Source organism: Lepidochelys kempii, chromosome 6, assembly GCF_965140265.1.
Source record: "Lepidochelys kempii isolate rLepKem1 chromosome 6, rLepKem1.hap2, whole genome shotgun sequence".
Taxonomy (NCBI): domain Eukaryota; kingdom Metazoa; phylum Chordata; order Testudines; family Cheloniidae; genus Lepidochelys; species Lepidochelys kempii.
The window spans coordinates 100,650,841-100,667,080 of record NC_133261.1 but is presented as its reverse complement, the minus strand read 5'-3'; the positions used below and the strand labels follow the sequence as shown (position 1 = coordinate 100,667,080).

Genomic DNA, 16,240 nt, shown 5'->3' with positions numbered 1-16,240 from the left:
TAGAGAAATACATTGTTTTACTCATGTTTAAAAAACTCAGTGTTTCCTTGAGAAGCTGCAGCACCTCCTTGCTTTAGAATAGGCACATGAAATTTAGCAGGAGTGTTGCCTTTGTGTCAGGATGTGTCCTCCCTGTAAAAATCCATCGAAACGTGGCTGAGTAACAAACCTCTGAAAATTACAGTTTGCACATGCTGAGTAGATATTGGTTAATGTTTAGCAACTAAATTCCCTGAAGATTATGCCTGTACTGGGTGCGTTCCATTTCAGGGCTGCAGGAGCTGAGTAGAAGTGCCCTTGCGAGTACGCCTCCCAATCAGTAGGGACCATTGTGGTGCCAGGCATCAGAAGTGAGATCATTCCCCTAGTATGGAGGAGAAGGAATCAGCTGGGAATGCAGAGGGGTGAGGGATGGTGTGGGAGAGGCAGGCTGTGGCCTGTGGAAATGGGAAGAGGGTCAGAGATAGGTTGTGCGAGCAAGAAGTAGGGTGGGAAGGCAGAGGATATGTCTACACTATGAAATTAGGTTGAATTTATAGAAGTCGGTTTTGTAGAAAGCGTTTTTATACAGTTGATTGTGTGTCCCCACACAAATGCTCTAAGTGCATGTAGTCGGCGGAGTGTGTCCACAGTACCGAGGCAACTGTCGACTTCCGGAGTGTTGCACTGTGGGTGGCTATCCCACAGTTCCCGCAGTCTCCGCCGCCCATTTGAATTCTGGGTAGAAATTCCAGTGCCTGATGGGGCTAAAACATTGTCGCGGGTGGTTCTGGGTACATATTGTCAGGCTCCCATTCCTTCCCTCCCTCCGTGAAAGCAAGGGCAGACAATCGTTTTGTGCCTTTTTTCTTGAGTTATCTGTGCAGACGCCATACCACGGCAAGCATGGAGCCCTCTCAGATCACTTTGGCAATTAGGAGCACATTAAACACCACATGCATTATCCAGCAGTATATGCAGCACCAGAACTTGGGAAAGCGATACCGGGCGAGTAGGCGACATCAGCGCGGTGACTTGAGTGATGAGGACATGGACACAGACTTCTCTCAAAGCATGGGCCCTGGCAATGTGGGCATCATGGTGCTAATGGGGCAGGTTCATGCGGTGGAACGCTGATTCTGGGCTTGGGAAACAAGCACAGACTGGTGGGACCGCATAGTGTTGCAGGTCTGGGAAACTTTCGCATGCATAAGGGCACTTCCATGGAACTTTGTGACTTGCTTTCCCCTGCCCTGAGGTGCAAGAATACCAAGATGAGAGCAGCCCTCACAGTTGAAACGTGAGTGGCAATAGCCCTGTGGAAGCTTGGAGTGCCAGACAGCTACCGGTCAGTCGGGAATCAATTTGGAATGGGCAAATCTACTGTGGGGGCTGCTGTGATGCAAGTAGCCAACGCAATCAAAGATCTGCTGATATCAAGGGTAGTGACCCTGGGAAATGTGCAGGTCCTAGTGGATGGCTTTGCTGCAATGGGATTCCCTAATTGTGGTGGGGCCATAGACGGAACCCATATCCCTATCTTGGCACCGGAGCACCAAGCCGGCGAGTACATAAACCGCAAGGGGTACTTTTCAATAGTGCTGCAAGCACTGGTGGATCACAAGGGACGTTTCACCAACATCAACGTGGGATGGCCGGGAAAGGTACATGACGCTCGCATCTTCAGAAACTCTGGTCTGTTTCAAAAGTTGCAGGAAGGGACTTTATTCCCAGACCAGAAAATAACCTTTGGGGATGTTGAAATGCCTATAGTTATCCTTGGGGACCCAGACTACCTCTTAATGCCATGGCTCATGAAGCCATACACAGGCAGCCTGGGCAGTAGTCAGGAGCTGTTCAACTACAGGATGAGCAAGTGCAGAATGGTGGTAGAATGTACATTTGGACGTTTAAAAGCGCGCTGGCCTAGTTTACTGACTCAGTTACACCTCAGCGAAACCAATATTCCCACTGTTATTACTGCTTGCTGTGCGCTCCACAATAGCTGTGAGAGTAAGGGGGAGAAGTTTATGGCGGGGTGGGAGGTTGAGGCAAATCGCCTGGCTGCTGGTTACACGCAGCCAGACACCAGGGTGGTTAGAAGAGCACAGGAGGGTGCGGTGCGCATCAGAGAAGCTTTGAAAACCAGTTTCATGACTGGACAGGCTACGGTGTGAAAGTTCTGTTTGTTTCTCTTTGATGAAACCCCCCCCCCCCGCCCCTTGGTTCACTCTACTTCCCTGTAAGCTAACCACCCTCCCCACCTCTCTTCGATCACCACTTGCAGAGGCAAAAAAGTCATTGTTGCTTCACATTCATGCATTCTTTATTCATTCATCACACAAATAGGGGGATAGCTACCAAGGTAGCCCAGGAGGGGTGGTAGAGGAGAGAAGCACCAGGAGGGGTGGTGGAGGAGGGAAGGACAAGACCACACAGCACTTTAAAATTTTAAAACTTTAAAACTTATTGAATGCCAGCCTTCTGTTGCTTGGGCAATCCTCTGGGGTGGAGTGGCTGGGTGGCCGGAGGCCCCCCCACCGAATTCTTGGGCGTCTGGGTGAGGAGGCTATGGAACTTGGGGAGGAGGGTGGTTGGTTACACAGGGGCTGTAGCGGCAGTCTGTGCTCCTGCTGCCTTTCCTGCAGCTCAACCATACGCTGGAGCATATTGGTTTGATCCTCCAGCAGCCTCAGCATTGAATCCTGCCTCCTCTCATCACGCTGCCGCCACCTTTCAGCTTCAGCCCTCTCTTCAGCCCGCCACCTCTCCTCCTGGTCATTTTGTGCTTTGCTGCACTCTGACATTGTCTGCCTCCACACATTCGTCTGTGCTCTGTCAGTGTGAGAGGACAGCATGAGCTCAGAGAACATTTCATCACGAGTGCGTTTTTTTCGCCTTCTAATCTTCACTAGCCTCTGGGAAGGAGAAGATTCTGTGATCCTTGAAACACGTGCAGCTGGTGGAGAAAAAAAAAGGGACAGTGATATTTAAAAAGGCACATTTTATAGAACAATGGATACACTCTTTCACGGTAAACCTTGCTGTTAACATTACATATATAGCACATGTGCTTTCGTTACAAGGTCGCATTTTGCCTCCCCCCAGCGCATGGCGAGTGCCTCCCCCCTCCCCGTGGCTAACAGTGGGGAACATTTCGGTTCAGCCACAGGTAAACAGCCCAGCAAGACAGGCACCTCTGAGTGTCCTCTTAAGAAAAGCACCCTATTTCAACCAGGTGACCATGAATGATATCACTCTCCTGAGGATAACACAGAGAGATAAAGAACGGATGTTGTTTGAACGCCAGCAAACATGCACTGCAATGCTTTGTTCTACAATGATTCCCGAGTACGTGCTACTGGCCTGGAGTGGTAAAGTGTCCTACCATGGTGGATGGAATAAGGCTGCCCTCCCCAGAAACCTTCTGCAAAGGCTTTGGGAGTATATCCAGGAGAGCCACGAATGCCAGGGCAAATTAATCATTAAACATGCTTGCTTTCAAACCATGTATAGTATTTTAAAAGGTACACTCATCAGAGGTCCCTTCTCTGCCTGGTGGGTCCGGGAGGCAGCCTTGGGTGGGTTCGGAGGTTACTAGCTCCAGGGCCAGAGTGAGAAACAGTTCCTGGCTGTTGGGAAAAATGGTTTCTCTGCTTGCTTGCTGTGAGCTATCTACAACCTCATCATCATCATCTTCCTCATCCCCAAAACCTGCTTCCGTGTTGCCTCCATCTCCGTTGAAGGAGTCAAACAACATGGCTGGGGTAGTGGTGGCTGAACCCCCTAAAATGCCATGCAGCTCATCATAGAAGTGGCATGTCTGGGGCTTGCACCCGGAGCTGCCATTCGCCTCTCTGGTTTTCTGGTAGGCTTGCCTCAGCTCCTTAAGTTTCATGCAGCACTGCTTTGGGTCCCTGTTATGGCCTCTGTCCTTCATGCCCTGGGAGATTTTGACAAATGTTTTGGAATTTCGAAAACTGGAATGGAGTTCTGATAGTACGGATTCCTCTCCCCATACAGCAATCAGATCCCGTACCTCCCGTTCAATCCATGCTGGAGCTCTTTTGTGATTCTGGGACTCCATCATGGTCACTTCTGCTGATGAGCTCTGCATGGTCACCTGCTGTTTGCCACACTGGCCAAACAGGAAAATGAAGTTCAAAAGTTCGCGGGCCTTTTTCTGTCTACCTTGCCAGTGCATCTGAGTTGAGAGTCCTGTCCAGAGCGGTCACAATGGAGCACTCTGGGATAGCTCCCGGAGGCCAATACTGTCTAATTGCGTCCACAGTACCCCAATGTCGACCCAGCAAGGCCGATTTCAGCGCTAATCCCCTTGTCGGGGGTGGAGTAAAGAAATCTATTTTAAGAGCCCTTTAAGTAGAAAAAAAGGGCTTCGTCATGTGGACGGGTGCAGGGTTAAATCGATTTAACGCTGCTAAATTCGACCTCAACTCCTAGTGTAGACCAGGACAGAGTCAGGCTGCAGAGGCGAGGACGAGGGTCTGTGGGGACAGAGACTGGCTGTAGGAGGGAGGAGTAGGAACTAGGTAGAGAGAGACATACTGCTGGTGGGGGAATAGGTACAGAGTGGGGACAAGAAGCAGTCTACTGGAAGTTAATACTATAGGATTATACTATAATTAATACTATAGAACTGCGGGCGGCAGGGACGTGCTGGCCACAGCTTCCGTTGGTCAGGAATGGCGAACTGCAGTCACTGGGAGCTGTGGGGGGCTGTGCCTGCCGATGGTCAACATAAACAAAATGTCTTGTGGCCCGCCAGCGGATTACCCTGATGGGCCGCGTGCCAAAGGTTGCCAACCCCTAGTTTAATGTATATAGTTTTTTTGCAAGTTGTGGTAGCGTGTATATCTAGTTTTTATAATCAAAGGACTTTTCACCCCAGGGGCCGGGCACACTCCAGTTCCCAGGCTTCAAGCTTTGTGCCTCTTGTGGCAAACCTCTGCCAGTGAGTGACCCACACTCGAGGAGTTTAAAGTTTTGGGGAAACTCACTTTAAGGACAAGTGCAAAATCTGTCAAGACTTCAGACTCTGCACCAAGAAGGACTGAGACATCAGACTAAAGGCTATCCTCATGGAGCCACCCTCGAACCTGTCTCCTGGCACTAAGCTCTTTCCGGCACCATTCTCCATCCCTGGTACCACGAAGGAAACACAAAAAGCAGCACACCAAGAGAGGGTACTCACCGGTTCAGAAGAGAGACAAGTGGGGAGAGGGAGTGAGACCCATGGCAGGCCGTTCTTCTACCCTTGGACCTGCGTCAGCACTGACAACGTCCACCAAGGAAATTGAGTCTGATGCAGGACCCTCCACTGACACCAGGGAGCCACCGTGGTATCAGTGGACTAACAGTGCCATCGACCCTTGAGGCTTATCGGGCAGGTAGGGAACTTCTCTCTGTTCTGGTCCCTCCAGCCCCACTGGGGAACCTACCAGTTCTGGCATCCGGAAGCAGGAGGGAACAAGGTGCATCAGGCGCCTTCCTGGCACTGAGTCCCCCAACATCATCCAAGGGCAAGCCCTACCTAATCCCGGCATCCTTCTGCCTGGCACACTACTAGTCCCCAGAGCCCCCACGCCATATGTGTGGGTACTGCTCCACCATGGTCGCTGACAGAGGAATTCTCTTTGGATTCTGAAGGGGAGTCTTGTGTACCAAGAAAAGCCCACCATCGGTACCCAGCCTACGCCCCACCAAGCTTCACCGCTGGTCCCCCGGTGGGCGCCTGGCTAGCAGGTCACTGGCCAATGCAGTGGCCCTACTGGAACCCCTGGGGTTTCCCCGGTACCAGGGTCTGACTCCCACTGCTCCTACTTGGTGGCCTCTTGGAGACAGGCTACTGCTCCTTCCCACTCAGCCCAAGATTCAGACCCCAGCACTGACCCCAGTACCAAAGCCCAGTGGATATAGTTGAGGCAGAAGGAGAGTAAGGAGTCCCTCCTCCGATGAAATCCTCCCCCTCATCCTCTCCAGATGAAACTGTTGCAGGTCCCAGCAGACTACTTCACCAGGACGATTTCAGGACCTTCTGAAGTGGGTCACTTCAAACCTGGGCTTGGAGATCCAGGAGCTCAAAGAGACATCACACACCCTTATTGGATGGAGCTGCTGCAGCCAGGATATCAAAGTAGCCCTGCTCATCAATGAGGCAATGATGGGACCAGTTAAGGCCCTATGGCAGATTCCTTCTTCTCTGGCCCCCACTTCAAAGAGGGCAGAGAAGAAGTATCTATTATGTGCTAGCAAGTAAGTTCAATTATCTGTACTCGCACCCTCCTCCATGGTCCCTGGTGGTGTTGGAGGTGAACAAAAGGGACAGGCGGGGCCAGTCAAGTGCTACCCCGAAATAAAAGGATGCTACTTCCTACCGTGTTATTCTTTATGGCAGTCTGCACATCTTTGGGGTCTCCGTGTTCCTCAGTCAGTGCAACTCCCTGTTGCTCAGACCTCCCTTGGGCGTCCACAGGGCATCTGCTTGGGCCTCAGTGCCTCTGACTTCTGCATTCTGGAGCGCCAATGGTTCCTGGGAAGCAGCTGGCAAGGAGCGTCCTTCCTTTCTGGCTGTCAACCCAGACTGAGCTGGGTTGCCCCCTCTTATAGTGGTGTTACACCTGAAGCATGCCCAGTAGGGATGCGGGAGGCGTGGCTTCCTCTGCCCAGAGTGAGGAGTTAACCTTTCCCCATCCAGTGCGAAATGAGTTCACCCCGTCAAAAGGTCCAAGATGATGCCATCCTTTGCAGTTTTGCAGTCAGCACATCCATGAACTCCAAGCCCACCTCCTGGTGTACTGCTTGTGAATCATCTAGCATGGAACAGACATGAGCAAGAACTTGAAGAAGAAAAAATGGTTTCTAACCTTCCAAAACTGTTCTTCGAGAGGTGTTGCTCATGTCCATTCCATGACCCACCTTCTTACCCCTCTGTTGGAGTTACTGGCAGGAAGGAACTGAGAGGGTGCATGGCTGGCGGCGCTCCTTATACCAGCGCATACAAACGCAGCTGCAGAGGGCGCTAGAGAAGACCCAACGGATACTACTAAGGGAAGAATCTCTGGCAACAAGTGCACATGGTGCACATACACTGGGCATGTAATGGACATGAGCAACACATCTGGAAGAACAATGGTTATGAAAGGTAAGTAACCTTTTTTTCAGTATTTTAGAAGCAAAAAGGAAGAATCCAGATTTGATGCAGAGGAAGTGATGGGAAAGGAAGAGTATTTTAGCTGCTGAATTCTGTACAGACAGAAGTGGTGGGGGCCAGAGAGGAAGAGATCAGACCAGATGTAGTAGTCCAGGAAAGAGAACTCTGATATGCACCAGTGTTTGAGCAGCGAAATTAGAGGAGGAGCAGCACGTTTTAGAAATGTTAGAAGAAAATTCTGTGAAATCTGAAGAGAAGGAAAGAAAGGGCTAAGTATACAGTGTTCAGCATTATGCTGCATAGTTAAACTCCATATTGACAGATGAAAATATGCTGTAACTGATGGCATGTGAAGAACCTTGCTGTACGCTTGGTATGAGGAGAGCATATTGTAGCAAACAACTGGCACCAACACCTACAGTCGTGAGCAACATAGAAATATGTAAAATAATAACAATATTTATCTTTACACTGATCACTAATGTAAAATAAATATTGAAAATAGTAAAAAAATTCAGATTGTACAAATAAATGTAATGCAAATGTGAAGTTGTACCTCTGCTTATCCAGTAACAGAATCTGTATACTTTCATGGAAGTGGGTCTGTATTATCTCTTGGTATTCTTTCTGAAAAAAAATGTGTGGTTTACAGAGGACTGCAGGACTAATCTTTCCTAATTTTTGGACAAATAGGTAAACCAGAAATGGAGAATATTTAATGAAAGAATAAGTAAATAGCTCCTGTGTGTCTCTTCCAGGGGGCAGATGTTGCTGCTTTTCTCCTGATGGAAAGGCATTGGCTGTAGGTCTCAATGATGGAAGTTTCTTGATGGTGAATGCAGACACTCTGGAGGATCTAGTCTCCTTCCACCACAGGAAGGATGTTATTTCAGAGATTCGATTTTCTCCTGGTGAGTGATCCATTAAGGTGATGATTATCAAATCCAGCTTGATAGAACTTCATATCTGTGGTAAAAATGCATACTGGGATTTTTGGTTTCTTCACTGAGAACACACTTGTGTTTCTCCATAAATGTATCAAATCAATTGCTGGAATGTGTTAAAGGAGGGTCACTTTTCAGATATAAAACCTTCATAGTGTTGCTTTCTTTATGCACACTATGGAAATTTGAAAGAAACAAATGGACATAAATCTTATTCTTCATCTCTTGTGGATCTCCTTCAAAAGAACGGGAAAATGAAGATTTGTTCTCCTGTTTTATATCCATCATTGGAATTAATATTATCGTTTGTTGCTTGGATGCATTATCACACTTTGGAGGTTAAAGGCAGGATTATCAGAAGAGCTCAGCTCATATTTAGGTACATAAATTTAAAGACTAGATTTTCAAGTGATTAGCTCCCATTGCAAATAACGAGAGCTGCTAAGTGTTGTGAGCGCTGGAAAATCTGGCCACTTGGATTAGGTAGAGGTCATAGAATCATAGAATATCAGGGTTGGAAGGGACCCCAGAAGGTCATCTAGTCCAACCCCCTGCTTAAAGCAGGACCAATTCCCAGTTAAATCATCCCAGCCAGGGCTTTGTCAAGCCTGACCTTAAAAACCTCTAAGGAAGGAGATTCTACCACCTCCCTAGGTAACTCATTCCAGTGTTTCACCACCCTCTTAGTGAAAAAGTTTTTCCTAATATCCAATCTAAACCTCCCCCACTGCAACTTGAGACCATTACTCCTCGTTCTGTCATCTGCTACCATTGAGAACAGTCTAGAGCCATCCTCTTTGGAACCCCCTTTCAGGTAGTTGAAAGCAGCTATCAAATCCCCCCTCATTCTTCTCTTCTGCAGGCTAAACAATCCCAGCTCCCTCAGCCTCTCCTCATAAGTCATGTGTTCCAGTCCCCTAATCATTTTTGTTGCCCTTCGCTGGACTCTCTCCAATTTATCCACATCCTTCTTGAAGTGTGGGGCCCAAAACTGGACACAGTACTCCAGATGAGGCCTCACCAATGTCGAATAGAGGGGAACGATCACGTCCCTCGATCTGCTCGCTATGCCCCTACTTATACATCCCAAAATGCCATTGGCCTTCTTGGCAACAAGGGCACACTGCTGACTCATATCCAGCTTCTCGTCCACTGTCACCCCTAGGTCCTTTTCCGCAGAACTGCTGCCTATCCATTCGGTCCCTAGTCTGTAGCTGTGCATTGGGTTCTTCCGTCCTAAGTGCAGGACCCTGCACTTATCCTTATTGAACCTCATCAGATTCCTTTTGGCCCAATCTTCCAATTGGTCTAGGTCCTTCTGTATCCTATCCCTCCCCTCCAGCGTATCTACCACTCCTCCCAGTTTAGTATCATCCGCAAATTTGCTGAGAGTGCAATCCACACCATCCTCCAGATCATTTATGAAGATATCGAATAAAACTGCAGGGCAGTCTCTGTGTGATATTTTACACTATGTATCTTCATGAAACTTTACTCATAGCTAAAGAGAGCAATTTATTTGAAGTATTATTAATGTTTTAGGGTCAGATTTTTAAAAGTGCTCAGCACTGCTGATTGGGGGCAGCTTTTTGGAAGAGCTCAGCTCCCATTTAGGAACCCAAATGTATAGCCCGAGGCATTAACAACACCTCACTGAAAGCAGTCTTGTTACCTATAGGCAAAGTTTGATGCAGATACATGGTGCAAAATATCACACAAATACTGCCCTGCTGTTACCTCAACCTTAATATTACACATGCCATCCTCTGTGAAGGAAAGAATGGTTGGATTTTCAAGTTTTCTCTTCTGATTGTTCCTTAAAGGGGTTGTCTATGTCAGACTATGAGTATGTTTAGCCTTACAACCAGGTGTAAGCTAAAAATGAGGAGGTTAGTTAAACAGAAATTAAAGGGTACAGTGCAAAAAGTGAAATCTCTGTAAGCTGTGTGGAAACTTTTTAAAGATACAATATTAGAGGCTCAACTTAAATGTATACCCCAAATTAAAAAAACCTAGTAAGAGAACCAAAAAAGAGCCACCATGGCTAAACAACAAAGTAAAAGAAGCAGTGAGAGGCAAAAAGGCATCCTTTAAAAAGTAGAAGTTAAATCCTAGTGAGGAAAATAGAAAGGAGCATAAACACTGGCAAATGAAGTGTAAAAATACGATTAGGAAGACCAAAAAAGAATTTGAGGAACAGTTAGCCAAAGACTCAAAAAGTAATAGCAAATTTTTTTTAAGTACATCAGAAGCAGGAAGCCTGCTAAACAAACCAGTGGACCACTGGACAATCAAGGTGCTAAAGGAGCACTCAAGGACGATAAGGGCATTGTGGAGAAAATAAATTAATTCTTTGCATTGATCTTCACGGCTGAGGACGTGAGGGAGATTCCCAAACCTGAGCCATTCTTTTTAGGTGACAGATCTGAGGAACTGTCACAGATTGAGGTATCATTAGAGGAGGTTTTGGAACAAACTGATAAATTAAACAGCAATAAAGTCACCAGGACCAGATGTTATTCACCCAAGAGTTCTGAAGGAACTCAAATGTGAAATTGCAGAACTACTAACTGCAGTCTGTAACCTATCATTTAAATCAGCTTATGTACCAGATGACTGGAGGATAGCTAATGTGATGCCAATTTTTTAAAAGGGCTCCAGAGGTGATCCCAGCAATTACAGCCCAGCAAGCCTGACTTCAGTACCTGGCAAACTGGTTGAAACTATAGTAAAGAACAAAATTGTCAGACACATAGATGAATATATTTTGATGGGGAAGAGTCAACATGGTTTTTGTAAAGGGAAATCATGCCTCACCAATCTATTAGAATTCTTTGAGGGGGTCAACAAGCATGTGGACCAAGGGGATCCAGTGGATATAGTGTACTTAGATTTTCAGAAAGCCTTTGACGAGGTCCCTCACCAAAGGCTCTTATGCAAAGTAAGCTGGCACGGGATAAGAGGGAAGTTGCTCTCATGGATTGGTAACTGGTTAAAAGATAGGAAACAAAGGGTAGGTATAAATGGTCAGTTTTCAGAATGGAAAGAGGTAAATAGTGGTGTCCCCCAAGGGTCTGTTCTGGGACCAGTCCTATTCAACTTATTCATAAATGATCTGGAAAAAGGGGTGAACAGTGAAGTGGCAAAATTGGCAGATGATACAAAATTACTAAAAAAGAAAAGGAGTACTTGTGGCACCTTAGAGACTAACCAATTTATTTGAGCATAAGCTGTAGCTCACGAAAGCTTATGCTCAAATATATTGGTTAGTCTCTAAGGTGCCACAAGTACTCCTTTTCTTTTTGTGAATACAGACTAACACGGCTGTTACTCTGAAACCTAAAATTACTAAAGATAGTTAAGACCCAGGCAGATTGCGAAGAGCTATAAAAGGATCTCTCAAAACTGAGTGACTGGGCAACAAAATGGCAGATGAAAATTAATGTTGATAAATGCAAAGTAATGCACATTGGAAAGCATAATCCCAACTATACATATAAAATGATGGGGTCTAAATTAGCTGTTACCACTCAAGAAAGAGATCTTGGAGTCATTGTGGATAGTTCTCTGAAAACATCCACTCAATGTGCAGCAGCAGTCACAAAAGTGAACAGAATGCTAGGAATAATTAAGAAAGGGATAGATAATAGGACAGAAAATATCATGTTGCATCTATATAAATCCATGGTACGCCCACATCTTGAATACTGCGTGCAGATGTGGTTGCCCGATCTCAAAAAAGATATATTGGAATTGGAAAAGGTTCAGTAAAGGGCAACAAAAATGATTAGGGGTATGGAACGGCTTCCGTGTGAGGAGAGATTAATAAAATTGGGACTTTTCAGCTTGGAAAAGAGACGGCTAAGGGGAGATATGATTGAGGTCTATAAAATCATGACTGGTGTAGAGGAAATAGATAAGGAAGTATTGTTTACTACTTCTCATAACACAAGAACTAGAGGTCACCAAATGAAAATAATAGGCAGCATGTTTAAAACAAATAAAAGGAAGTATTCTTCACACAACGCACAGTCAACCTGTGGAACTCCTTGCCAGAGAATGTTGTGAAGGCCAAGACCATAACAGGGTTAAAAAAAGAAGTAGAGAAATTCATGGAGGATAGGTCCATCGATGGCTATTAGCCTGGATGGGCAGGAATGGTGTCCCTAGCCTCTGTTTTCCCCAGCTGGGAATGAGCGACAGGGGATGGATCACTTGATGATTACCTGTTCTGTTCATTCCCTCTAGGGCACCTGGCACTGGCCACTGTCGGAAGACGGGATACTGGGCTAGATAGACCTTTGGTCTGACCCTCTAGGGCCATTCTTATGTTCTAATGTATAGTGCAAACACTGCACACCCAGCTAGGAGAGGTATAACTAGCAGTGTAGACCAGTGGCTCTCAACCTTTCCAGACTACTGTACCCCTTTCAGAAGTCTGAATTGTCTTGCATACCCCAAGTTTCACCTTACTTAAAAACTACTTGCTTACAAAATCAGACATAAAAATACAAAAGTGTCACCGCAAAGTGTTAGTATATAGGCCTGTCTCTTAGCCTGGGATAGAATTTTGAGTTGACTTTTTTATACTTTTATATCCTTACTAATATGTGTGAACAAAGAACAAAGACACTGTGTTTACTTCTGCCTAACCAGATGGGGTTTATAGCACAATGAGAAGAGAATTAAAGTGTTGCTGGGTATGGCGGGAGTTTAATATATGAGCATACACTTGAAGACTGCCTTGACTCCTATATCAAGGCAAGGCCAAGCAACCAGCCAGGAGGGGCAAGATGGGATTGGGGGGAAGCATAAGAAATACTAAAAGCCAGAGAAAAGGTGACCCTGGCTGAAACATAACCTCACTGCTTACCCCCTCCCATGGGGTACAAAAGAGATGGTACCAAAGCACTCAGTCTCACGACCCTCCAAAATGGAACATTACCATAAATTGTAAGGGGTGGAACCAAGGTATACTACAGGTATAATTATGCCCCCTAAGAAAGGGGCGGGGGAAAAGGAAAGCTCGGCGGTGTACAGAGCTATGGATATGCTTGCTTGATTAACCCCAATAAACATAGCTTTGCCTGCACTTTGGACTATGGTCTTCTGCTTTCTGTCTGCTTGACAAGAACTAGGCAAGGAGCGAGGAAAGCCCTAACGCACTGTTACTGAAAAATTGCTTATGTTCTCATTTTTACCATATAATTATAAAATAAATCAATTGGAATATAAATATTGCACATACATTTCAGGGTATAGTACATAGAACAGTATAAACAAGCCATTGTCTGTATAAAATTTTAATTTGTAGTGACATTGCTAGTGCTTTTTATATAGCCTGTTGTAAAATTAGGCAATATCCAAATGAATTGATGTAACCCCTGGAAGATCTCTGCGAACCCCTAGTTGAGAACCACTGGTGTAGATGGTGAATCACTAATTCGGTGAGTAAAGTAGAGTGCATGCCTGAACCCCAGGATACATATACCCTACACATGTGCTCTACATGCCCAAGCAGTGGCTCCCTGGGGCCCTGTCTACACTGCTCTTTTTAGCAGTGCAGTGTCTTGCTGCCTCCTCCTTGCCAGAACCTTTCTTCACCACATTGAAAGGCTCCAGAAGTGAGGAGCATCTGGAGCCTTTCACTGCCACATGTAGTTATGCACTGCAGTGAGTGTGGATGCAGCCTGCCTTTTCCTGCCACATGTAGCTACACATACCCTACATGCCACCACAAGTGTAGACAAGGTCTATGACATTTTTGGTTATTTTGTGACGTAGATGCTAATCTGTCAGGGGTTGGTTGTGGATCACCACATCTATTTCAGAAAGAGCTGGAAATTTAATTTAACTGAGATCCAAAAAGTGAAAGGGTAATAGCTTATCTACTAATGTTTAAAACACTGAAATGATTGAAAAATGTCTTATGTTCTAATATTATTTTAGGTGCTGGAAAATACTTAGCGGTGGCATCATGTGACAGCTTTGTAGACATCTACAATGTAATGAGCAGTAAGCGAGTGGGAATCTGCAAGGGTGCCTCCAGTTACATAACACACATGGACTGGGACATCAGAGGTAAGTAATAATCTGTGACTCTAAATGACAACTGCAAGATTAGATTATAGGTAAAATTTCTAAAAGAGCCTAAATCCTATTTTCAAAAGTGATTTAAGCATGTAGGAGCCTAAATTTCATTGGAAGTCAAAGGGTTATACTCTATGTTAACCTAAACATGCAGATCATGCTTCTTTTTATCTGGTACACCTAGAATGTGAATTTATGATGCCAATGGCAGATGCGTCCCTCACTTAAGGATGCTGATGTTATATGGGTAAAAATACCGAGCTAGATATCTGTTACCCCAATTTAGACACCTATAAAGAGTGCAATTTGATGAAGTAAGATAAAAGTTCTGTCCAGATTCTTATGTCTTACATGTAATGTATTGTTTGATTTCTACCTTCTGAGCAATGTACTGTTGCATCTTTTTTCCAAGAAAACAGATCCTTGCTTTGTCTTACACATGGAAGAATGACTTTTTTTTTCTCAGGTAGTACTGAATACTAAACGCATGATTAATTTAAAAATGAATTAAGTGGAAACAAATAATTTGTGAGAAATGGTTAATAGAAAATTTCCAAATGGACATTTGTTCAGTGAAGTTGAATCTTCTAATTGGTGTTAACATACTGGCATGTAATTTATATATTTTACAGGGAAGCTTTTACAAGTCAACACTGGTGCTAAAGAGCAGCTGTTCTTTGAAGCTCCTCGTGGGAAAAGACAGACAATTCCCAATTTGGAGGTAGGGAAGTAACTCATTTGCAAACCAAAGAACTACAGTATAAATTGCATCAATAGAGAATGAGGCTTAATACTACAATTCTTACCTGTCCTCTAGGAGAAAGCATCTGTTAGTTATTTACTGTTCTTTGCTGTACTTTAATTATACAGAATATTTTTGTAAACTTTTCATACAAATAATATCATTACCAGAATGCACACTTACATAAGGGATGTCTTCTCCTCCTCCTCATATAAATTACACATGTATCTAACTTTGGAAAACAGTATGTATATAAAATAATATATTTTGAAATAAAAAGCTTTTGTTTTGTTTGAGATCACATTGATGAAAAATTTTGTTTTGTAGGTTGAAAAAATTGGCTGGGCATCATGGACAAGTGTTCTGGGCTCTTGCTGTGAAGGAATCTGGCCAATAATTGGGGAAGTCACAGATGTAACTGCTTCCTGCCTCACCAGTGATAGTAAAGTCTTGGCCACAGGAGATGATTTTGGGTTTGTGAAACTTTTTCGATTCCCTGCTAAAGTAAGTACGTTTCTAACTGTGGTATTAGAAGTTTGGTTAATGAAATTGCTTATGTCAACACTTACAAAAATTATCACTACATATAAGCATAATACTGCTCTTAAGTTTTTTGTCACCATGATCAGTAAAGGAAATAAGTATGACATTGTACCTTGTTGTGCATTAAACTGTGAAATATATTTATGCCATCATATAGTTCTCCAATTGTTAATATTGTATCATACAAGTGATGTCAGCAGTGCACATGCTTACAGTATTTTAACATGAAGTTTCACAACTGCTACACAGTACTAAATCTCTGTGGTTGATATTTTTATGCACAGTTCTCCTTCAAGTGCTTGCTCATGTCCATTCCAGTGTAGGTGTGTGCTCGCCATGAGCACCGCTGCCGGAAAGTTTTTCCCTCAGTGGTAGCCATCGAATCAGCTCTTGTACCCCCAGGAGTCATGTGCTCATGGTACCAGTAGAAAGGGCCTTGCAGTGCCCTCAGTTCCTTCTTACTGCCCATGACAGTCACTGGAACTACTTTGTCCTTGTGTTCGCAAATATTCCTCAGTGGACTTTGTTTCTAACTTATTGTGTATAGTTACCATTATTATAATTAAGTTTTAATTGTTAGAACAGTTAGTTAGGTTAATGAACCCCACATTGCAGGGTTAGTCACCGCCCGGCTCCGGGATATGCCTCAGTCTCTGGGGTTTAAGCCTTATGGTTCTTGCCACAAGCCTATGCCAGTGAGCGACCCCCATTCCAGCTGCATTAAGTGCCTGGGGGAAGCTCATGTGTGGGAGTGCTGCAATATCTGCAAGA

At 44.8% G+C, this 16,240-nt stretch overlaps 1 protein-coding gene across 12 annotated transcripts in view; it reads left to right on the top strand.

Moving 5' to 3' along the window:
- EML5 (EMAP like 5) overlaps positions 1 to 16,240 on the top strand; it is a 294,529-nt gene that overhangs the window by 195,159 nt on the left and 83,130 nt on the right. For all 12 annotated transcript variants that reach the window (XM_073349378.1, XM_073349377.1, XM_073349376.1 and 9 more), the window contains exons 22-25: positions 7,909 to 8,061; positions 14,044 to 14,175; positions 14,817 to 14,905; positions 15,254 to 15,430. In XM_073349378.1, coding sequence (XP_073205479.1) covers positions 7,909 to 8,061; positions 14,044 to 14,175; positions 14,817 to 14,905; positions 15,254 to 15,430 — 551 coding nt within the window. The remainder of the gene's footprint in view (positions 1 to 7,908; positions 8,062 to 14,043; positions 14,176 to 14,816; positions 14,906 to 15,253; positions 15,431 to 16,240) is intronic.